Raw genomic sequence first — 24,920 nt, 5'->3', positions numbered from 1 at the left:
TCTTTTAACCTGTCAACATCATCACTTTTCTGATGCCTCCTGACCCCAATTTGTGCTCCACAACTTCAGCCAACGTAGAAAAATTTACGCACACAAACAAGCTCTGCTTAATGCGTCGTGCTGCTCCATTTCAGTTCAAATCCTTTAACACACACACACACAAGAACAGAATTACAGGCAAGCACAGACACACTAGGTCTGGACTGCATCACCCACAGAGCAGACCCACGTGGACAGCTTGACCCCCGACCTTTTGACGAATGAGTATTTATCATCATCAAACTGTTGGGTTTAGGTCAATGTGATGCTGCATACACACAATACAGTCTGGCTATTGTTTACATTTAATCTAATTTGTTTTTGGGGCGGGGGGTTTATTCCTTGTTGTCTGACTTGTAGTTCACGTCAGCCCAGCCTGACTCAGAATAATGTTTTCATGCTGGTTCACATAGATGAAATATTTCTATACAATGGTATTTTCCTCATACTTAAGCTCATTTATTTGGTTTAAGAACATGAACTCCCAAACTTCCTTTATAATAGTCCAAGTGAACATGTTTGTCATTTTTTTCCTTTTAGGGCAACATCTCTATTTAAATTTAGAAAAATGTTATACACATATTGATCAGTTGTTAATCAGGCTGAATCTTAGCAAAATTCACAAATTTTGCAGAAAATGTTTCTGTAGCTCAAACGCATCAGAAAATTGTTTCGGGGGTAAATTCTAGAAGCTTCTTTATTGTTTACTCAGCTTAAGGCAACATTAGAGTCTTCTGGCTTTCCCCATGAAGCACCACCAATTTGATCGACATTTAGATCAAATTGTTTGACAGAAATGTGAAGGTAAGTCATTCAGAGGTGAAATAGTCCCATTTGGTACTTTTACAGGTTTGAGGTTCTCATTTTTCTGCCATTCAGCCGTCTGCTGGAGGACATTTTGTACCAACCAGATGTCAATATGGAACCTTGGAAACGTTTCATCCAGTTTGACAAATGAACAGTTTCAGTAATTGTCTAAAATCAACTCCTAGTCTACTGCAAGGAGCTAGCTTCAATAAGTTCCCAATAACATCACAGCACAAGGTAATTTTGAATTAATTTGGTTTGGTAAGAAGCCGTCATTTCTTAAGGTTCGCAGAAATCAACAGGCCAAAACAGAGAGCAGACTGGAAGTCAAAGTAAGCAGGAAATAATATAAAATTAAAATAACATTTCATTCAAAAAGCCCCAAATAGAATACATGTCAACTAAATAATGAGATTTGAGCATCTTTATGGTCATTTCATATAATAAATGATATATAATGATTAATATATTGGTACAAAACTGAAGGAGGTTGGGACAAAATGGCAGCTTGTGGGTCCAATATGGAGGTATGAATTGACCCAAAGCTTCAGCAAGCTTAAAGAGATCATTTCGATTCTTTTTAAATGAAGTTATTATTAGCCAGAGTTCCCACACCTATTGTAAAAAGATGACAATAACCATAAATAAATAAGAGAATAAACCCTTGGCGTAGTGGAAGACACAAAAATTGGTCATCAGTTGTTTCCACTTCTCAGGAAAACTCAAAATGAAAATGTCAATATAGTTGGATTTAAAATAACAAGTGGGTTTAAGTGCAAGTGGGTTTAACTGCCCACTATTTCGCAACGTACCGTTGTTACATTTGGTGCCGTGTTTTTTCAGCCAAACAACCTCCAGTTTCCTTTGAGGAGTTACGCTGGTTGAGTCTGTCAGCTGTGTCAATCCTCCAGTCCTCTCTAGCTCTGCCAAGTGTAGAGTAAACTCAGACTGTCAGCTGCACAGCATCAAAGATGGTATATTATCGGCCTCTCCAGGTCGTGTTGTTGCTTCAGAAATCCTGGCAGATTCACAATCAGCTGATGAAACTGACAGACCAGCTGTTAGTTTCGAGTGTTATTTTAATTTTCCAACAAACTCACATTGCTTTGACAGCTTTCTGCAACAGGTTTGGGAAGTATTATCAAAATGATCCAAGTTAAACTTTTAAAATAAATAATGGAAGCGGTTTTGGGATTAATTGCACTGATCTGAAACAGAAAATTAAATTCTACGTAGCTGGATATTTATTGACATTTGTTTAGAATTGGTGCTACAAATGAATTGAATTGAATTGTAATGAACTGAAAAGCATGCTCAATTCATTGCTGTGGGTAAATGAGTCGGGAATGGCTTGTTATGCCACTTTAGATTTTGATTCAGTGTGGCAATGTGTCTTTGTTCCTGCTGAACCTGATACTTTATGACTGTGTGGACCCGAGCCAATCGGTCCGGGCCGGCAACTCGCAGAAAAATCACTGCAGTGTTTCCTCCACAGAATTAGTTACTGCAGCACACTTTCCTGGAGTTTCCAAATGTCTGCACTAAGGTAAAAAAATAAAAATGTCTGCAGCTTTCAAATTGTCTCTGGCTTCTGCTTCTTGGCTGAACTTCAAAGCATTTAAAATGTAAAGTATTAGTTAGGAAAAGAGGCAATAAAATACCCCAACATTTTACAAATGGGCGCTTTCTGAAAATAGTAGCTGCCCTGTGAAGGTTAGTGGTAGTCGTGATGTCTGCAGTGATTTACAGTCAGCTTTGAGGGTCAGTTTTATGAAGAATCTGTGCTTTAAAGCCAAGCCAGATGATAAAGCTCCCCTATCTGTCACTCTACATCCTCTCATTTTTAAACAGGAAAAGGAAGTCCGACTTTCAGCCTTTTGTGGCACATGTCTGATCTCTCCATCACTGACAAAGTAGAGAGGATCAGATTATTGTGGTTTCTCTTTTTTTAGTACGCAGTCATGGGAACATCAGCACAGAAGCTATAAAAGGTTAAAAATTCTGGCGGACACTTTTCTGAAACCTCATTTCATGCCAGTGCTTCTTTAATCCATGTGATCCATCAAGCAACTTTCTGTTTTGTTATGGTTTTATTATACTGGGGGGTGGGGGGGGAGCAGCACAATAAACCCTTCAAGTTTTCACGTCAGGTCCTGCCTCCTTCAGACTGTACAGACAGATGCTTCTCCCCTTCTGCCCCCCTCTAAAAGCTCATGCTGCAAGAGCGCGTCTTCAGCAGAAAAATCACCTGCTGTCAGGCGCATATGTGAAGAAAAACTGTGGAAAAAAAACTTTAGATTCTTCTGACTTTCCTGTATTTTTAAGTAAAACCTAAATACCAAAAGCATGAACTAAAAATACACATTCCTGCATACACTTTGAAATTACCCTGAGTATTCGCTCGATCTCTGAACACACCCTCATATCCTGCGTCTCCATCTCGCTCTAATCTACAGCTAATGAGGTAAACTAATGGTCAGAGTGAGTCTGACGCTGCTGATCCCATCTGCTTCTGGTTTCTAGCAGGCCGACAAGTCAAGTGTGCCTTTGTGGATTAGAAACGCTAATGCTGCCGGGGTGAAAGGAATGCTGTGAGAAATATACGTCTGCAGGATGCTGAAGAGAGAGGCAATAAAACATATCTAGATTGTGTTACATTGGACCCTTTTTTTTGTATTTACTTTTAATTCGGTCTTACATTGTTTTAAAAGTAGCGCAGCATTAAATTCCTTTGGGAATTGTAAACAGCACTTGGATTACATGAGTAAAACTTTTTCTCAATTTTCCCAAGTTTTAAAGAAATAATGATAAACACTAAAAACTCTGAGGGAAACAGAAAGAAATACAGAGAAGTCAGGTCAGGTTGGAGTAAATTAATACTTGGGGGAAATTGGTAGAAATTTGACATTGTGATTCTTTAATTACGGACCCCCCGGCTAAAGATGGATTCAGATATTAGCGTCGGAAGTTGTCCCAAGGGTGAATTTAGAGCATGTCCACTGTTGTCGGAGGTTGTTGCCAAAACAAGGTTTTAATTAGACCCCATTAACTGTCTCTGTCCAGAGAGGGGAGAAACCCACAAGCATTGAGTTTCTCATGAGTGTTTTCAAAGTTTTAATAACTACGTAAAGTTGAGCTGCAGGGATATTTAAAGAGTGCCTCCATCTATTGCAGAAAATTAAGTTTCAGATAGCAGCAGAGCAAAAGCAAAAAGTTTTTTTTCCCTACAAACAACAGTTCTAGATGTGCAACACTTTAATTTTGCCTATTTGCGATGCGAGCCACCAGTAAATTAGGACTCATTCCAGACAACAGGGGCGCCTCTGCTTAAAAATATTCTGAAATGCAGGGTGAGGAATCAGCTGTCGTTTGACTTTAACAGTGGCAAGCGACGTTACTGTCACCACTTGGGTTTCATTAAAATTAATAACGAAGAATATCCGGAGTGTGTGCTAGATGAACGTCCCAGTGAAATCTACATTTCAGCTGCATCCCCAGCCCACAGCCTGGAAAGCACTGGCCTAGATAGGAACAGATCTGAAAGAATGTATGAATAATAGAGTATCTCTTGATTTTAATACTGCTTTGAAAGCTTTTGTGCTTTATTACTGAACTACACAACGAAAACATGAGAGAAAGGTGAAGTTAGGAAAGTTAGGGAGGATGTGTTACGTGCACCAGGCACTGGAACCTCCCTCATACGAGGGAAATATCATCATCGAAACTGAGGACATAAATAATAAATCTTATAGTAAATACACTGCCTAGTATATATATCCACACCCACTGAACTTTTTTTTCTGTTTTCTCTTTACAACAGCAAACTTTACTATATTTCACAGGGATTGTATGATTTTACATGAGAAACCAAAACAAATTAGTACAAAGCACTGGAATGTGATGCGAATTGTTTCCAGGCCACCTAGGTGAGTTAATACTTTGCTGAGGCATTTTACATCGTAAAACTTCACTTGTATTAAATATGGACTTTGACTAGACCATTCTAACAGGTTAAAAAGCTTTGAACTGAATTGATCCCTGCCAGCTCTTTCTGTAGGTTTAGGGTTGCCGTCCTGCTGTGACAAAACTTTGAGACTTTTAAAGCATTTAGTGGATTTTCTCTCAGTTTTGGCCTCTGCTTATTTACAACTATATTCCCCATCAACTCTGATAAGTTTTATGTTGAAGAACATCCTCACAGCATGATGCTGCCATCACCGTGTTTCACCTTGGGGATGGTGTGTTCAGAGTAATGTGCAGTGTTCAAGTTCACCAAACTCAAAGGCCCATGTCCTGCACCTGTTGCTTTTCTTCTTTAACACATTTGAATTGATTAATAAAGTCATTAGTAGTTTTGTGTTGGTCCATCAGAATAAATTGCTTTGAAAGTTTTAGTTGTAATGTGATCAAATGTGGTAAATGTTATTAACATACTGTGAATGCAGATGTACTGCAAAGCAATGTGTTTGTGCTGCTAACTGTGTTAGCTTAAGGCTGGTTATACTTTGTAATTCAGGAAAACAAACATTTGCACAAAAAATTAAGATATTTGAGAACATTTGGGAAATGCAGCTAATACATGTGTGTTTATCTGTAACAACACATACACGGAAACAGAAACACCCACATGAGCAAATATGCATCTTCACAGCCATGATTTAATGTACTCCATCTAAAACACCCAAACAACCTGCATGCTAATGCCATTCCCCTGGCTTACATTAAAATGTGGATGTTTGTCCACAAAGAAACAGCGGGGGGAACTTTGCATAACCATTATAACTTGTCAGCAACTTGCAGGTAAAATCTCTATTCAGACCAAAAATAACTTGCATGTACTCCCAATAATCTCCTGTGACTGATAAACATAAACGTCTCTGGCAAACCAATTCGTGAAGTGAATGCTGCATGAATAAAACATGACTGAGCCTCTGTGGGAGCTAATAGATTCAAGCTGACTTAATAAAGCAGGCATAGTTTTATTTTCTAACAGTGTGGAAGGTTTTATTGCCATGAATTTAAAAGGAGGTGCCAGTGATGATGGAATATTTAAATGCATTCGCTGACAAGAGGCTCATATAAAACATTTGCGTCCTTTTATTTTGCATGCATACAAACAAGTCTTAAGTACTTGTTTGCTTGTGTTTATAAGTAAAAATGTTTTTTTTTTTCCTGTGTGTGCAACAGCAGTCTCTTGTGTGGACAAAGGACATGTTTCACTAAACATTTTGCATTAAAATGCCTCTTTTGTCAGAGTGTGTGTGTGTGTGTGTGTGTGTGAGAGAAAGAGAGGTAGAGATGCTATCTCTAATGGCCACCAACCAATGGCTGGGATAATAGTCTTATTACACAGGAGTTGGTGTGTGTTAGCCTACAGGTTTGACTTCATTATTAAAAGACAGATGACGGTGTGGTACAGGAGATGATCAGAAAATGATTCAGGTATTTTGATATTTTTTTCTGTCCTGTTTAGTGGAGCTCTGTTTGAAGATACAAAGACCTTTTAGTGAAGCATGAGCTTTCTATTTAACCTTATTTTTGTTTGGGTTTTGGATAGTTCCTTTCTGTCTTTGTGTAATGCAAATATTATTTATTCAGAATTCCATTTAATAAAAGAACCACTACCATGCATAGGTTGATTAAATTTAGGGCCAAATCATTGCACCTGAATTCATGTACTGTGGTTCTGATTGTGTTCTTCATGGCTAATAGCAAATTCAGGGGCCTCTTAACAGACAAAGCAATAATTTTGGACATTTTATCAGCAGCGCTATACTACGTGTAGATCCACCTTGTCCTTTGTGCAAGAGGAAAAGATTGGTTGTTCCTTTGGTTTATGTATCCAAGCAGATGCGCTTCAGTGGTCTCCTGGGTACGGTACTGGATTCCTAAGCCATGGTTGTGGATCTGAGTCTCAACTAATATGTTTTAACAGTTTTCTTAACTTACTTGTGCCAATTGATTAGTAAAAGTAGATAAAAGACTAAACTCTGAGTTGGAACCAGCTTGTAGAGTTGATATAGTCATATCAACGTTTCCCAGCTCTACATTGCTTAGTCCCACCTGGTATAGTTTGTCTCCATTTGTCCAAATTAATCTAGAGACAGACAAGCTACAGATTGTTAGTGCTGCTCAGTGTTTCTTAACTGCTTTAGCACCACCGAGATGTTTCGTTTACTAAAATATGATAGTTTAACATACTGACTTCCCTCATCGTTCCACAATTTTGCTTTAAGAGCTTCATAGGTTGTTTATTTGGACTCTGCCGCTATTCAGAAGTGATACAAGTTAGGAATAGTGATCCATGCATTCAATTTAAAGCTCTTTTTAAACACCTCAAGCAAGAGAGCAACATCAGCCACTTTATCAACAGTGACATGTACTGAGGGTCGGTACTGCACGGTGCTGGACTAAGAGTTGATTATGAAGCGTGAATGGAAGGTTGTTAGACCTCTGCCGGCAACTGACTGTTCTTACAGTTTATAAGTCTGAACGCCCAACCCCCTCCGTCATTAAAAGAAGCATCGTTGCTGGTCACCCCATTAATGTCAATGCTTCTTGTACTGTTGTGACCTTCTAGGCCTTGGGCTCGTAAACCATGATTGGGGTTCAATTCCCATCTGGGTTAACAAATAGAACACACTAAAATATTCATTTGCCTAAAGGTCAATTGACTTAATGTGCTTCCTGTTTAATACACAAAAGAAATGTTAGTAAAATCATCCACAGAACCTTTTTGGGTAGATCCTCTGGCTTGAAGATACTGAAGCATTTATAAAAGACCCTACAGAGGCAGAGTCTACCTACCATGTAACGTTTTTAAGTCAACCAAGACAAAGATAGAGCTTTAAGAGGAGTCAATGAGGATTTCAAGCGTATCCATACCGTACCAACTGATAAGCATGGTAATAAAAGCAGCATGCTGAGGGCCTGTTTTACTGAAAATGCATTGCACAGAGTGAGTGAAATAATGAAGGAGAAAAAGCCCAAAATTATTCAAGTTTTGGGTTACTCTTTAATTCATTACTGCACTTAAATTCTCCCTCAAATAAACAACTAGCTAAATCTTAAAATGGCAAAATCTTTATACCGAGTGAAATTTGGTGGATTATGGTAAAAAAAATAAAAATACTGTTCAGTGCCAGAGAACAACATTTTTAAAGGAGCTCCAGCATTTCTGAAAAGAAGAGAACGGATAAAAGATCCAAGTCGTTTTATGGTAGGAACTTTATGATGGCCACAAAAAGCAAGTGGTTTCCCTGCAACTTGCTAGTGGCCCTCAGAGAATGCCCTGAATGAACTCAAACATCATCACCCGTTTTTAAAATTCATTGAAGTTGCATGTATTATTATGGCGGGACATTTTTTATTGCACTTAAGTACATAAAATTGGTTGGCAGATTTATGCTTTTTCATCTTTTTTAATCATCCCTTGGCGTTCAGTCACTTGCTTTTTCTTGGGTTACTCTAGCATTATTATACAGCTTCCCTACTCACTAAAATTACAGGGCTTTGCTTACTTTTTGCTTCGTAAATCTTTATAGGACACAATTTATTTCACCAAAGCAGTGAAATCCTTCATTTAAATGTCAGACTTCACAGTTTTGTTTCTCAATTAGTCTCCTACTACGAGTCCCACGGATAAAGGAAAATCCCACTGTACGCAGCCTGTTTGAGCTGCCAAACAACGTCAGAGTCAAAGTGTTTGAGTGGAGCTCAAATCCTTCTCTAATTACAGCAATTCCCTTCTGAAAAATCTCCATCCTCTCTGAGTGAAAGCTACATCGCAGGAAAGACCACAGTGTAGAATCTCCCGCGGAGAGAAAGAAAGAGCACATGCGGAAACACATATACAAACAGAATGACGGACATCACAGTTCTTTCATCCATCACACTTTTTTTTTTTTTGCTCTCTGTTCAAAGACAGACATATTGGCCATTGTAGATATAGGACACACACAAATCTGTGCTGTTCAAAGACAGAAGGATTTGCCTCAGTGGAGCACAAAACAAAGACAGGAGTGAGCGCTCATCCTGAAAGCGAAGCAGCTTTTGTTTATGGACGTATACAGAAGCTTTTATCATAACGAATCTTTACCCACATCCAACCAGACTAATGGGATGTACAGGAACATGTGACTTACATCCTTCACACCTACACACACACAGCTACAGTGTAGAGAGAAAAGGATTTACCCCAGTACAGGTTCCTTCTTTTCTGGTTTTTCTGTCACAATGGAATGTTTCAGATAATCAAGCAAATTTTAATATCAAAGATAACCTGAATAAATGCAAAAGTCGGTTTGCAAATTATGATTTACTTAGGCTACCCAAATCAATACTATGTGAAAAGGCTGCAGGTCACCGCTAGACCTGCCGCATCACAAAAACACCTTAAGCAAACCTGTCCCAACACAAAGCAGGCTAAAATATTTCAAAAACCAAAATGTTGGTTCCCAATCTAAAGAAATGTAAGAATGGACGGAAAAACAAAGTTACTGACAAGTCTGGAAAGCAAAGTTGGACCTTTTGGACAGCAATCCTTTACATCCACAGCAAAACTAGAACAGCATTTCAGAAAACAGAAGATCAACTAAGACAGGGTGATGATGGTGAGGGCTGTTTGCTGCTTTGGGATCTGGAAACTTTCTGTGTGTTCCTGGTGCTGCAACCAATGATACCCCACTGGAAACTTGCAGCTACAATCTTGGTTTAGGAAAACTTTGTTGTTCTGATGACACAACCTTTGCAGCAGAAAAGTTGCTTTGAATAGCTTTTTTCCCCCCATTGTGTTTACTTTTACTCTTTGTGTGTTAATAAAATGTGTTTGAGAATGTAAAACATTCAAGTGTGGCAAAAAAGTAAAAACTAAAGAAAAAAAAATTAAGGGCGCAAATACTTTTCAGAAGAAGGTACTTCAGCAAATCCCACTGATGTCCTATTGGACAGATTCCCACTTGAGAAAATCAAACAAATCCCTCCGTCTTCCTCTCTTTTGTCTTTTCCAGGTTATGTTTGTTCAGCCTCAGCTTATTTACAACACAGACACTTTGAGCTTCAGCTTATGCAAGAAGATGTAATCAGCTGCTTTCTCACACCACATGATTAGAGGAGGCTGAGTTTACCTTGGTTTAACTGAGGGCTCAGATGCTTCGGCAATCCTTTTAATTTGTAGGAGATTCATCGTAACTAGAACTAAGAGGCCAAAACCTAAATCCTGTTTTAATTACAAGCAGATCTTTGCTTTCTCGTTACTTGCGACCGTCACGATTGTTGCTGGCGAACAACAAATCACCCTGAGTGGGTCACAGTGTTAAGCCTCACCCTGTTTGGGGAAGCTTAATGCCTCAAGACGATTCCAAGAGCATCGAATCCACCGTCCGTCACAGAGACATCGTGCTGAAATCCTCCCACCCTCCAGTGAGGCAGCCCAATCCCACTGCCGCTCCCACAAGGTTAACACATACAGCTTAACTACTGACAGCTGATGCAGCACCTCAAGAAATCCGTAATGTTTAAAATCCATGAAACATCAACTTTTTATTGCTGAGTCTAAGCTCTGGTCCATCATTCATCAGTGTGTGTTTATTCTGTCTTTTTGTAAAGTGAATGGAGAGAAGAAACAGGGGAAATAAAACAAACGCTCTGCAGTTCTTAACCAATAAATAGCTAACATTTCATTGACTTCTTGCCATCCGTTCTCATTTATCACAAGGCTCTGTTAAATCCATCGACAAGGTTTTCCAACATCTACCACATGGATCTCACTATGGTTACCAGATCCGCCCACAGGGCCAAGAAATTTGGTTGGGATCTGAATCTGGGATTTGTGCCATCTGACGATCACACACACTTCCAAATCTGCAGTAGGGGTTGATGCTGACAATGAGTCAATTTATGACAGGGAGGATGTTCTTGGTTGTGAAAGTAATACGCCAACAAATATTGCAAAAGATGTTGGCAAAAGACCAAGAGGAAATAAATTTAAAAGCAATAAAATAATTCCCCATTGGAAACTTGCAGCTACAATCTTGGTTTAGGAAAACTTTGTTGTTCTGATGACACAAAAAATATCTGCAACTAAAGGATAAATGTCCTTTCTGTTTGTGTCTTTTTTAATAATACTGATTGGGGTGTGTCAGAAACAGATTGTTTACCAAGAAACTGGCAAACAAAAGGCAAATAGGAAATGTGGCCGTCTCCCATGGGACACCATGATGTGAGATGCTGGGTGACTTGTATTCACATTAAGTAATTTTCTATAATCTACTGATTGTTTATATAACAAGGAAAAGTGACTGTATGACTATGAAACAGAAAACATACCAGCAAAAGGCAGCTTAAAGCTTTTAATAAGCTACATCTGGGGTTATTATCGTCTATATTTCATAGGATCAATCAACACAAACAGGGATCAGAACAGAATTAAATGGAATTACCAAGTTTTTGTAAAATGAAAGTATATGCAACATTTGAGAATTGTTACGACTCTTTAACTCATAAAAATACTTGACTATAAAAATGTTCAGATATCCCATCCTATGATGCATAGCAGGAATACACAGCATCAGGAACATTTGAATTGAGATAACATTGTAAAAAACTTGCTATAGAAATATCAAATGCACTGAACCAACATTGCCCTGACACTTTTCTTTAACAATGCAGAATATGTCTCTAACACTCCATAAGCTACAGCACCTTAAGAGTTAAAGATATACATCTGTTGTTGCCATTGAGGGTAGTAAGAGTCCATCAAACTGGCTAAATGTGTTGTCAATATGCAGATTATGAATGTCTAGCAACTTAAATATAATATTTTATCCAACATTTCATCCACATGTACTGCAATTTTCACACTCATAATTTACAATGATGATTATGATTTAATAGACTGTGCAGCTCCCTATATAGTTATGAAATGGTTTGTTTATAAAATGGATGAAGGAAGAGACAAAATGACAACTTATGGGCATGAAATCAGGCTGTAAACTAGCAAACTGACCCAAAGCTAAAGCCATTCAGTTTGTTTATTTCGTTAACTTAGCTTAGCCAAGCTGGTGCATAACTGAGCAATAAAATCATTACCAAGCCTGCAATAGTAATCAGTGAAGTCACAGAATAAAAGGTTAACCTTAAACTAGTTCATCAAAAGCTTGGTTTATTCAGCTTAACCCATTTCCTCATTCATTTTTTCACCTACAAAATGGTTTAACTACTATTTCATTATGAGCTTTTCCACTGTATCAGTTTTATTTCAGGTTTTTCAACAGCAATGAGAACAATCTTACAAAATACAAAATAAACCAAAAAGCATGTATGAAACGGATAAGAGGTTTTTTCTCACTGCACCTCAAAGTCATGAAGTGGCTACAATTCACAAGTCTAGAAAGACCTTGTGTTGAGAGAAGAAGGTGTGGTGATGAGGACCTCAGGCACATTTTCATACTGAAACCAGACATTAGCTAATAATTTAAAAATGCAAAACAGAAAGAAAATCAAGAAGAAGTGATTTCTCAACTACTAAATCAACAGGAGATTAAAAAAAACTGAAAGGATGAAAGAAGAGTGAAAGTAACAAATAGTGTCTGGATATAAGACAAGTCAGATCACACAAACTCAGAGCACATGTTTCCTCTTACCGGAGTGTGTAAACTGCAGCCTTGGTTGAGCTGCTCGCCACGCTCCCGTGAGAGCGCCTCCGAGGTGGGCCAGCAGGACCGCTGTCAGCAGCCAACACATCTTCCTCCTCATCATGCGCACTGAGCGGTAACCTGACAGATTCAGTCAACTCACTCAGCTCCAGAGTCTCCTTCCTGAACCAAGTCCTGCTCTCTAAAACCACTAACACGCCTCACAAAATAAAACAAAGTTTGAATCCGCAAGGAGTTCAAGTCTCTAAGACGCTAAATCCAAAAACTGTTTTTTTTTTTAACAGTCCAAGTGTGTCCGCCTCTCCTCCATCCAGATCCATAAAATAATTCCCTCCTTCTTCTACGAGCGTCACCCACAGCCCGTCTGCGTGTTTGTGAGTTTACATGCGCGTGTGGGCTTCAGAGATGAAGAGGAGAATGTATTCCAAGAAAAGGCTGAGGCGTCTCTCTGCTGCCTCCTCGCAGCTTGACAGCTCTCTGCTGTTCATGTGTTGCCCCAGCTCCCCTCTGCATGTGCTTTTTCTCTTTCACTCTGTGGAAGGCGGAGAATGAAGAGATCCCAGATCTTCGTGACCACCCAGCATAGAAACACACACACACACGCGCGTGCACACGCACCCACGCAAACACACACACAAATGTGGACGAGCTTGGCTATTCAGTGTTCTGGGAAAACCTAGTTGAAGTGGAAATGAGACAGACAAATCAGTTTTCATCATTATTCACCTCTTCCCCACTGCTTTTTTTTCCCCCTCCAACCTCTTGCTTGTAATATTGTTTTCTCATCAGTGTGTTATTTATTATAAGGTGTATAAATCTAATAGCTTGGAATGAGACACCATGATTGATTTACAGAAGCAAAACAAGACAAATTCAGTTAACTCTAAGTTTGTTTCATGGATGCGGCTCTGTCAGAGTTGTGTGCAGCGTGCTTTGCCTTCATGGGAAACGGAAGATAATTGCTGCCTTGACGTCACTGTTGGTTTGCGAGTTTTTAAGAAAAACTAAAACAAAACTCAGGAGTTGCTTTATAATTACAGCAGAAAACCTGCAGTGCAAAATCTCCGGATCTTTTCTAAAACAACCCTCCTTTCTTTCAGCTCCCCACTATGTTTCTCATTATTTCCTTCCACTCCTAGCCCACATGCATTCATTAAAACTTCTCTCTGTTTCTCTTGTTTTCTTTAGATACCAGCTCACTGGGGTACGTGTGCGCGGGCTGAATTTTTCACCAGCTGAAGTTCAATTACAGGCTAGTGGGGACAATTTATTCGCTCCCCGGAATAAATAATGAATTTGGGTTGCGTGCAAATGAAGTCGATGCTCCCTCTGAGGATTGTGGGGATTTGTGAATGATTTATTTTGCAGGGTTGTTTTTTTATTGGGTAATGAGAGCAGTTTCCCCCCCACCAATGAAACTATTTAAATATGTGATTACTACAATTACTGTCACTTAATCTTATGTTTTCATACCTTAGTTGATATTTCAGTTTGCTTTAAAGAAGTGGGACTAAATCTGCTTGTTAATGAAACAATCAAATTGGTGTAGAGAGAAATTTGTCGCCACGTACAGAATAACTAACGCTCCCCCTGGGAAGACGCTCGCTGCTTCAAAAGTGACCTCTAGGATGTTTCTGCAGCTGCTTGCTTTGGTAATTAAGATTAAATGATTGTGTTTGCAGTAATGAGGAAAAGCCTAAATTACAGTTCAGTTAAAGTCAATCGTCTGTTTGAGATGTTGGCGTACTTTCGTATCATTTAGAGAGTTCTGTTATCTGTACAACGCCAGCTAATGATTCTAGGATTGCTCAAAAATTCCCAGTCCCCAGATAAAAAAAAATAAGTTAAAACACATAAATTAGTTATGAAACGATGTGTTCTGTTTCCAAGGTTTTTATAAAACTTTCAACTGTTGCTGATATGAGACAATCTGATTTATCTTTAAAAATTAAAAATTATACAAGACAATATAAAACTGTGCTGAAAAGACTTTTTGCCATAAGAAGTCATCCATTATTTATAATAAGGGCATAGATGATTTCTCACAGTCTGTGTGTCATTTCCAACAAAGCAGTTCTGGTACTTAACCAGGGCTGGTGCCTCAACCAGTTATTAACTGGCTTTATAAGAGAGCTGGATTGGTTTACCACAACCAGAGAGCCAACTCAGAGCCACGTCACTGTGTCACCAAAAACGTCTGAGGCAGTAAATGTTTCATCCTCCCTCTGCCTGGAAGGTCCATGAAAATAGTTTAACTACACAAAACCTCTTAAGTATCTAAGTATCGCTGCAATAGATGCCAGGGAACCCTAATGCCACCATCCTGCTTTATTAACTCAGCTTTAAATAACACAAAATGTGGCGGGGTTCACCCTGGACAGGTCGCCAGTCTGTCGCAGGTAAAAACCAGCCCCTTGTTCTATTCTTTGTTTCGTACAGAGAGTATGTACCATCACAAAAACTGGACCCTCGTTTATTGAGAAACAACTACCTGATAGAGATGCAGACTCTGCTGAAGCTTTGAATTTTGTTTCCCACAGCCTGAGTGAAGCGCAGACATGTTTTGGAAAATCAAACCTCTTTAAAAACAAGCTTGTTAAAACACTTTTACTGGTACAAATAATAGCTAATGTTGAATCTTCTTCCCTCAGTAACAGCGTCCACCCTGAAAGAGTGTTGTTACCGGGGACTGAAGTTAACTGATCTGGTCAGCAGCTGAATTCTCTGTGCAGCTATCATTTATGGTGGTGCTGAGCGATAAAATCAAACTGCACACTTTCCCAAACCTTTGCAGACCATGCAGGAACTTTGCACCTGTTAATAAAAGCCAGGAACATCTTCTCAGTCAATGCAGGTAATGCTTTTTTCAAAAACTTCTTGTTCTTCTAGTTTGTTATTGCTGTCTGAACTATTCTGAGGAGAGATGTGCAATAACGCAAATGGTATAACATTTTGAGAAACATTGGGCACTGGAGTGATTACTTCAACATCTGAGTCAAAGAATCATTAGGCGCTGCTTCTTGATCATGTTTTACAATTTTCTTATTGGCCATAACCATGAGCAGCTTTTGTAGAAGAACCTCATAAAAATGTAATGCTTTAAATCAGAACCCTAATAGCAAAATTTAGTCATCCACTTAGCAGCAATATGCAGACTGTTCCTACTCCAATCAGAATCAAAAATCAAAGTGTTGGAAAGTTAAAAAAAAATAAATAAATAAACACTCTGTGTGACGTTCCTCTTTCTGAAACGGCCCTAACACACAGACAGAGATCTCCTAAACTCGCAGGCCATTAACAGGGGATAATTTGAAGCTCGATGCCAACATCATCAGTCGGCTTGTTAATTACAATAAATGATTGTCCAGTGAGCACGGACAAAAAGCCTCTGGTTCTGGTCAAACAAGTGACCTAAATTAGTCAATTAGCATTTGAGCTCTAGCTTTTGCTCCCGTTGTGGCAAGTCTCAGATCCCGCCGTTGCTTTTTTCTTAGAACCACATAAACATACGCACTCACTTCCATTAGCTCATGTATAGTCCCTGTGTCTCCTGCATAAAGGGAGAATGGAGCAATTAATGAGTAAGCAATGCCATCTTGTTGTTCCGTTTGTTTTCTGACCTAATATGACCAATTCACAGTTGTCAATTACTGGCACAATGGTTCTTTATGGAAAATATCTCTATTAGTAATATTCTTGATGTTTTAGTTGATTAATATGCAATTGCTAAATCCAACTAAACTTAAAAGTTGCAAATTTAAAAAAAAAAATCCGTAATGTTTATTTGATCTATAATATAACAAGGACATGAAGGAATTTTTATTATTATTCATTTTCATCACAGCTCTGTCATAGGATCCCCTCTTGTCCCAGAGTGGGAAGTGAAAGACCAAAAAATATCCGTCATCATCGGACATGGTTTTCCACTCTAAGTCGTTACAGAACTAGAGAGCCCTTCAGTGACATCCTGCATGCAAAAAATTGCATTACCACAGATCCTTCCTCCCAGGAGCAGTGAGGTGTTATAATCTCAACAAACTCAATAAGTGTTGACGTCCCTGCTGTCGTTTGCAGATTTTCCATGTCTTGTAAATTGTTGTTTTTATACACAATCATGTTCAATTCTATTCTACATCTATTATGTACATCAGAGGCCCCAAGCCCTGCTCTTTACTGTTTTTCTTATATTATAGGTGCTTCCCTCCATCTGCGCACCTGGCCTAAATGTGATTAACAATAACAGACTTCTACAGAATTTGGGGGCATAATATTGAGATAATGTAATCATTTGACGCATGTGGGCTGGGGTTGGGAAACATCTAAAACACACAGGACATTGGGCATTGGGTTGGGGACCACTGATGAATATGATTTAGTTGTTTTTGTAACATTGGGTAATATTAACATTATTGCACGATGATAAATTTCAGCAGCTGAGCAGCCCACTGTTGGTCTCTGAATATCTTCTTTGTGCTGTGCCATATATTTAAACAGGAGGCCAACAATGGATGGTAGGCAGGCCAATCAACCGCAGACAGAGTGGGTCTATGAAGCAACGCTTTTTTGAGTTATGACTACAGCTACAAAACGACAGAAAGATGCCACATTTAGAGTAGCGTTTGTCTATCCAAAGCTTACAAAGTCTGCCAAAAACAAATATGGATATGCATGAGTGAGTCCTTCATGCATTTTCAAGTTACCCATGGTAACTGATGCACCCCCATCACAACACAGATGCTTGTTTTAGCACCTTTTTCCGATGGAAGCCTGGATGGTCTTTCTCATCATGGCTACATACATTCAAATGTTAGTTTTGTCCCACAAACAAACCAATACTGAAATATGGACCTACCGACTTATTTACACGCCTCAAATGAACTTGTCTGTGATCGACAGATGTCTGGAGTTTGTTTGTAGAGATTGATGTATCTTTTTCTCTTCTGGTATCTGTTGAGATATTATTTGCACAAATGAATGTTTTTCAGATTAAATTCTTTGTTGCATATTACTTATTTTCCAGACCCAAACAAGCATTAAAAGCATAATTACAATGGTTTGCTGCAAACAATAGCAGATAATTCTGCAGCAGACCAGCTTTAAATATGAAACCTCTGAAACAACAGAGTATGGAAGGAGGACTTGGTAGATGGATGGATGGATGGATGGATGGATGGATGGATGGATGGATGGATGGATGGATGGATTAAAATGTATCATGTCATTTTCTTCCATAGAAACCTTGTAACTACACATTCTCAACAATTTACCTATAAAATATGACTAGATATACTAGGATTGCAAGTTTTCTCATATGATACAAGCAATAGAGGCAGTACACTATGTCCTACTAGTGTCTCATAATATTTTCAATCGAGTCTTCTAATGTTTTCATATGAGAGGAACCTTTCAAAATACGTCCTCACTTTATGAAAGAAAACGATTGCCTTAACAGCGCAATAAAATGTATCCGACAGAGCTACATGTAACAACGGGGCTATTTGCTAAACTGAGACATTGTGATAGACACATTTTGTTAGCAAAAACATTAGCTACAAGTTAAGTAAGTCGTGTAAAAACATAATCTTACTAGTTTCGAGTCGTTCTCAACTGAAGCCATGAGATAGTGCTGCCATCTAGAGCTAATTAGAACCGCTACACTCAGGTGTTCTGATTCAATGAGATCTCGCGATACTGGAACATTTGCGTTTGAAGTGTCACATTGCTGGTTTCTTTAATTTTTGAAATAAAAATATCAAAGAAAACTACAAAGCTTGAAATAAAGACGGTTAACAAAGTGAAATTAAAGAAGAGCAGGAAGTGTTATTTCTAAATAATTTTTTAAAAATATAGATAGATGTTTGTGAAGCCCGGCTTTATTTGTATTGTAATTAGATATTCCCACCGCTGGAGGTCAGTCTGAGACGGTTTTCAAAACGAATATTTTTTTCCGGGCTAAGTTACAGTTTTTGCCGCCTTACATTTGACCTTTTGCATGGTACTTTTAATATCATGTAAATTCTTGTGAATTTAAAAATATTAAACCAAAAGAGCCTAATTAAAGTAAATATTTCAACGCAATTTAGTTATTGTTTTGCGTGCTGTGAGGTTATAGTTTAGTTTTTATGTAGCTGTGTTAGACTATGAATTTAATACTTTTGCTTTCCGTAGAACATGTGTATCTGTAATAAAATTAACAAAACCACTAATGATTCCACAACTTTGAATAAAACCTAACTGAGTTTAATGGAGGGTCATTCAGAGATACAATCCGGATGTAAAGCTGTACGTCAGGATGCACAATATAATGTGACAGGTGGGTTCTCACACTAGCAAATAACTGGCTTGCAATGTTCCGTCTCGCAATCAAAACAACTATTTTTTGCATCATAATGAATATTAAATTTTAAACCATAAAACCAGACCCTCAATAAGGGTTGAAGGTTTAACATTATAGCGAGAAAATCATTAAATCTATGCATAAAATCGTTATTATATGGTAATAAAAAACAATACATCCGTTTACAATCATGTTACAGCTTTGATACTAAATAAATAAGAAAAAATGTCTCATCCAATTTCCCAAATTAAAAAGGGTAGACACATAGTTAAAAAAAAAAAAATCAAAGTTTTATGTGGCTTTTTTTTGTCAATAGATATTTAGGAGAGGGTGGAGTGGGTATTTTGGAGGGATGGGATTTTTTTTTAAATTTTTTTAACGCCGTCCGCGCTCCCGTTGTGATGTGTTGGAACCTTTTGTTCGGGAGCGCGACTGACGAGGGCGCGCTTTCGAGGCTAACCGGTAGTTCTTAGTTTAGAGAAGAAAAACGAATGTGAAGAAAAGTCACACCACAGTCTAGCAAAAATGCATGGATTGAAATTTTGTTTTTGTTTTATGATCATTTAGAATATATGTTATGTGGGTGGGTGAACTTATCCAACGTCAGGAGCTGAGACAGATGAGTCACTACTTCTAGAGTTTCCGTGCGGGATACCTAAAAATAAAAGTTTGGAAACAACAGAATAGTTGGGTGTTGCTGATGATTCAAAACGCTGGGCAATCCCTGTCAGTCAAAACCATAACAAAACAATACTTGCCAGACAGACAGAGGACAGAGAAGCCAGTCCTGCTTGTCGAAAGTCAGAATCAAAGATTCTCTATTGTAAAGATGACTATCTTAAGACGTGAGGCTTCAAACTCAGCTCGTTTTTTATTTTATTCTTCAAATTTTAAAATAAATAACACATTTATTGCTCAAACACCAGGCTTTCTATCAACACGCTTTGCTGTGGTATTCAACTTTCTGATTTGGTTTTTTTTTTTACAATCAATATGTCTTGAAGCAGGGGCCTTAAAACACACACTCTCTTAGGGCTACTATGAAATATCTTTATATAGCAAGATGCTGAGAGGAAAGAATAAACATGGAATCTAAAACTAAATTCTGAGCTGGACTGTAACCGAAAAGGACTACATTGGGTTCAAATGAACAGGATTATTTGGACGTGTTTATCTATCCTGTTTATGTGTGAAAGTGTTCTTTTTTATAAGCTTCTCCTTGATATCTAAATAATAATATTTAAATATATATATATATATATATATATATATATATATATATATATATATATATATATATATATATATATATATATATATTTGTTGATCAAAGAATGGCAATATATAATGGCAAGTCACATTCGGTGAGGGCAAGGGTCTAAAATAAATCTTTGCGCTGTAAATCGCAAGATGTATTGTCATTGATACTTCAGAAAAATGTCAGAGTGAGACGCTTGTCTTCTGTTTCTTGTTCCCTCTTTGGCTGGATGTATCAATTCAGTTAATAGGCTCTTATGTAACCCGCCCCCTCACTCCTTCTAGTTCCTCCCATTGGTCAAGAGCTTCTTCCATCTTTAATCGTATTGGACGAGGTACCAGGCCATGAGCTCATATTGGTTAAAAATAGTTGGGTTCGTGAGTGGCTAAAAATAGAGCAGTATATAAAGTCGGCAGCAGAACGCCGTTGTGCGCTAGTTTTCCCCGGCTGGCTGCTGGAGGACTAGGGTGAGGAGCTTTGAGTCACGGGGAGGAAAAAAGAAAGAAAGAGAGGAAGATCGCTCATCACCCGCAGCAGCCCTCCCTCTGTCCCTCCTTCTCTGCTGCTCATTTCTTCACAAGTGTTGCACCAGAAGTAGCGTTATGTCTTACATTAAGCCCTGCCACCAGCTCTGGGTGGAGTAGGCAGTGACGGACTTCCTTCCTTCCTTTTTCACTGTTGGGTTTTGTTCTTAGTGTCTCTGTAGTTAATATAGTCATTCCCCTGAGTAGCTGAAAGTTAAAACTGTAACATTTAATGACATGCTGTAAGGTAAAAAGGTATTTGTCTCTTACAGATGTCTTCTGTTTGGGTTTGTTTGTCACTCTTAAATGTTTCAGATAATCAAAACGTTCTATATCAGACAGAGAAAAACTAAGCAAATAAATAAAAACAAAATCATTTTGCCTATTAACAGAAAAAAAAACATTTTTACAAATCTGTGAGGAAGTAATCACACCTAGGCATTTATTTTTTGTGTAACTGGATGAACTTTGGCCTACTCTTCTTCAAAAATTGTGGTTTTTAACCCCTTTGTCCCCAGAGCCATCTAATTTGTTCCAAGAGCCTCTAGGGAACAAGGGTTAAGCATAAACAACCCATTTAAGGTCATTACAGCGTTTGAATCGGATTATAGTACAGGTTTCGACTACAGCGCCCGCCCACCGCCCCCACAAATAAACCCTTAATTTTCTACATATATTTTTTCTGGAGCCATTCAGGGGTGCACCTGCCGGTGTCCTTTGAATCACTTTCCTCCTGCCTTACGTAAAATGCTCTTAAATTCTGAGGTCACAAACTGATGAGCCCTCAGTATATTAGAGAGCAGAATGTATGCTTCATTATGTGAAGACATCCAGGTCCAGAAGCAGCAAAGCAGTCTCACACCACCACACGGTAACCACCATCACGCTGTCTGACTGATGTGATGTTATTTTTCTGAAATGCTGTGTTGGTTTTGCACCCGACGAGGACATTTCAGAAAGTTCCCACGCTGGAACAGGATTAGGGATCATCAAAAAATATTTCTTTTTTTGGCAACTGTGACACACACGCCATATTATTCTTTTTGATCAACGCTGACCTTGAACGTCAGCGAGGCCTGCAGTGCTTCAGATGTTCTGAGGAGTGAGGAGTTTACGTCCAGACCAATAGCAATCGGACTGGACTCTTCGTCTATTTGTTAGTGGCATGTTGTGTTGCCTTTTTAATTGTTTTTTTTTTCTTCTAATTAATGATTTCTTAATTTTACAGGTCTGGCAGAGGTCAAGGCTAAATCAGTACAGAATGGTCCAAAAATATCTAATGTGTGTGAAAAGAGTTGATTAAAGATCCCAATTTGTTTATTAATCTCCAACATGAATAAATGTTACCGGAGAAGATCTTTGTTCTCCTGAGAAAAGGGCAATGTACAAGGTAGTGACAGAAGAGACACGCATAATTACGAAATGTGTTTTAGCTAAAATGTCATATATATTTGTTTGAACAGATGATTATTATGATCAAATGTTCAGGGCAAAACACAGAATAAAAGAAATAAAAATAAGCATGTCAACAGTTCACATAAGAACAAAGATGAAAAATAACAGTGAGGATGTGCGATGTTGTTTTTGAGTGAAAAGGAGACAGAACATACAACACAGAGTCAAAAGAATTGACAATGAACGTCACACGAAGCAAACATGAGAAGTAAACCTGTGTGCAAAGTGGCAAAATGATCTATAAAAAAAGCAGAGCAACTATTAATATGAAAGCTTCTGCTGTGTTCGTGTCATGTTCTGGTCTTTAAAGCACAAGGTTAAATCAGGTAGATCCCTCCTCCTAACAAACTTTTCATCCATGTTTTTTTAACATGTCATATGGATGTTTAAAGTCAGCTTCATTTATACTGAGTGATATGAATAAGTAATAACCGCTTGTCACTTTGACCGGCGGAGGCTCTGCGTTCGTAAGGAGGAAGTGAGGCGACAATATGTCTTTGAGGTGTTTTTATTCAGGAGCTCCAAGTTACATCACCATCCTCATCAACAACCACACTTAGTGAAACACAGCAGCTTACACTTATACCTGAGGCAAGTTCCACTTACACCAGGTGAAGGGGTGACCACAAAAAAAGGACAAACAAACACTATTTACACAAACCTACCAACAATAAATGATCCAACAAATATTTACATGCATGCAAATTATTAAAACTAAACTATTCTAAGGTCAATCAAAAAGTAACTAACAAAATAAATCCTCAGAGTGTTACCCCTCTTAATGGAAGCTGGTATGTTCCAGGAGTATTTGTCTCCCTCTCTGCTCCACCTTGCTGAGACACACCCAGAAAGGCAAGTACTCAATTAACTCAAATTGACTAATCTAAATCAAAACAAACTGACATCCCCCCCCCACATTCTCTGAACAGGAAAGATGGCCAGTCTCCCTACCCAAAAAGAATGTTCACCAAATGTCAAAGTAACTGAAATAAAGAACTGATACAAAATACATTTGAACTGAAAATAACATAATATCAATAATCAACATGGGATGGAACCCCCTGGTCTCCATCACACCGCTTAAGAAAAGATCATACAAAATTTTATGCAAAATGCCATTAAAAAAAACACTATTTGTGTCGTGGAAGTAATTAAAACCCTTGTTCCCACCACATCAGGTGCTCTTGGTTAGATTACGGGTTTTCGACATTTTACAGGGGGCTTCCCCTCTTTAAACCTCAGAGATTTAGCTTGGTGTCTTCCTGAAAGCTGAAGTGAGGATGTGCGACCAAAAGAGCTGTCTGAGACCTCCAGAAAGAAGATTGTGGTTGCTTCTAAGAGGTTTCAAAGGGATTTAGAACCCATTAGAAAATCGCCTGCAAGTGGAAAGACATTCACAGCTGCCGCCAACAAGCTCAGGTCTGTCCGTTCCAGAAAATTCAAAAAGAATGTCTGCAAAAACCAGAAAAGAATGGCGAAAGTTATTTCAACCACTAAGGGTAAGGTGAAACATTAAGTAAGGAAGGAGTTTCATTTTCCACAGAATATATTTTTGTTGATATATTTTGCATTGTAAGTAAAACTAATTTACCTGGAATTAAATTATTTTATTGTCCATACATGTAAAATCCTGATTTCTTTGGAAGGCAGTGACACTTAATGGGGTTTTTTTTTCCCCACATAGCTGTATTTGTACCACACAATTCTTCTGTAAATGGTGTTTTTTATTCTCTTAAAATAGAGGAAATTTGAAGCACAAAGGACACCTTTTATAATTAAACAAGCCCCTTTCTAATAAGTTCTGAAGGGGGCATTGTTACTCCCATAAAGACCAATCAGACTGACCGTCACCTTTCTTCCTGTTATTGTTTGCTCTTGCTCCCAGTGACGACATGGAGACCAAATAGATTTTAGTTTCTCCAGCTCATTATCTCACTGCCAGGCTGGCAAATAGGTTTTTAATTTAAGTGAGTCTGCAAGGAAATGACACTATGCAGAGATCCTTCCTACAAGTTCATGTTGGCTTATTAAAAAAAAAAAAGACAGCTTTAACTAGTCTTTTTCAGAAACAACAGAGAACTAATGTAAAGCTGTATATCTGTTGATTTGAAAGTTATGCTGCTGAACAAAAATGCTGCGCACAACGTTGGAGAAAACTTGCAGCTCCTTGAACGTTAACTCGGCATCCAGGATCATCCCACACAGGCCGAAGCCTCCCCACCGCAGCCTCCCACGCTCACAGCAGCACAGGCCTCGCTGTGGGAAGCTGCTGCACAGGAAGCCGCGTTTCTGAGCATCAGAGCGTGGAAGCTCTGTTCCGCTCAGACCACGAATCCTCTTCATGTCTGCTGTTTGCTGCAAGTCAGAGACCGGACATCTTATTCTGAAAATCCACCTTCTTAAGGCTGACTAATGTCAGACTAATATGAAATAAATCAGACATTGGAATCATTATTTCAACATAAAACACTGAGAACAATATATATATATATATATATATATATATATATATATAGTATTAATGCCAGTGTTGGAAGTTCAGTATACATCATTGTTATTTTGACACTTGGTGAAATGTGGAAACACATCATTACTGCAATATCACAAAATAAAAATCTGGTAGAAAAGCTCTTCTGCTGGTCCAGTATTTCTTCAAGTTTTCAGAAAGCCTTCACAAGTTTTTCTTTGAATGAGCAGCTTGATTTCTTTTTGTGTATAACATTAAATTCAAAGGCAAATTTGATGTTTTTGCTAGGCACCACTTCATTTTCATACATTCACTGTCATTCTGAGGTTTTTTTCAACATCACTGAAAATCACTTTAATAGAGTTGAGGTATTTTCCTA

General features: G+C 38.3%; 1 protein-coding gene across 3 annotated transcripts in view; it reads right to left on the bottom strand.

Moving 5' to 3' along the window:
• The window catches only part of sema3h (sema domain, immunoglobulin domain (Ig), short basic domain, secreted, (semaphorin) 3H), a 68,615-nt gene extending 49,133 nt beyond the window's left edge, over positions 1-19,482 (bottom strand). The window contains exons 1-2 of one of the 3 annotated variants that reach the window (XM_081608815.1): positions 18,088-19,482; positions 17,353-17,447 (exon numbers count right to left, since the gene is read on the bottom strand). Coding sequence is in view for 1 of the 3 variants with exons in the window: in XM_081608813.1 (XP_081464939.1) it covers positions 12,489-12,603 (115 nt within the window). In the remaining 2 variants the exon portion in view is untranslated. Of the gene's footprint in view, positions 1-12,488; positions 13,102-17,352; positions 17,650-18,087 lie in introns of those variants that run through there. The other 2 variants (XM_081608814.1, XM_081608813.1) reach the window with 2 other exon arrangements.
• Positions 19,483-24,920: the final 5,438 nt, after the last annotated feature.

Source organism: Poecilia reticulata, chromosome 7, assembly GCF_904066995.2.
Source record: "Poecilia reticulata chromosome 7, P_reticulata-male-v2, whole genome shotgun sequence".
Taxonomy (NCBI): domain Eukaryota; kingdom Metazoa; phylum Chordata; class Actinopteri; order Cyprinodontiformes; family Poeciliidae; genus Poecilia; species Poecilia reticulata.
Note: the sequence above shows the minus strand (reverse complement) of the source record. Positions and strands in the feature narration are given on the sequence as shown.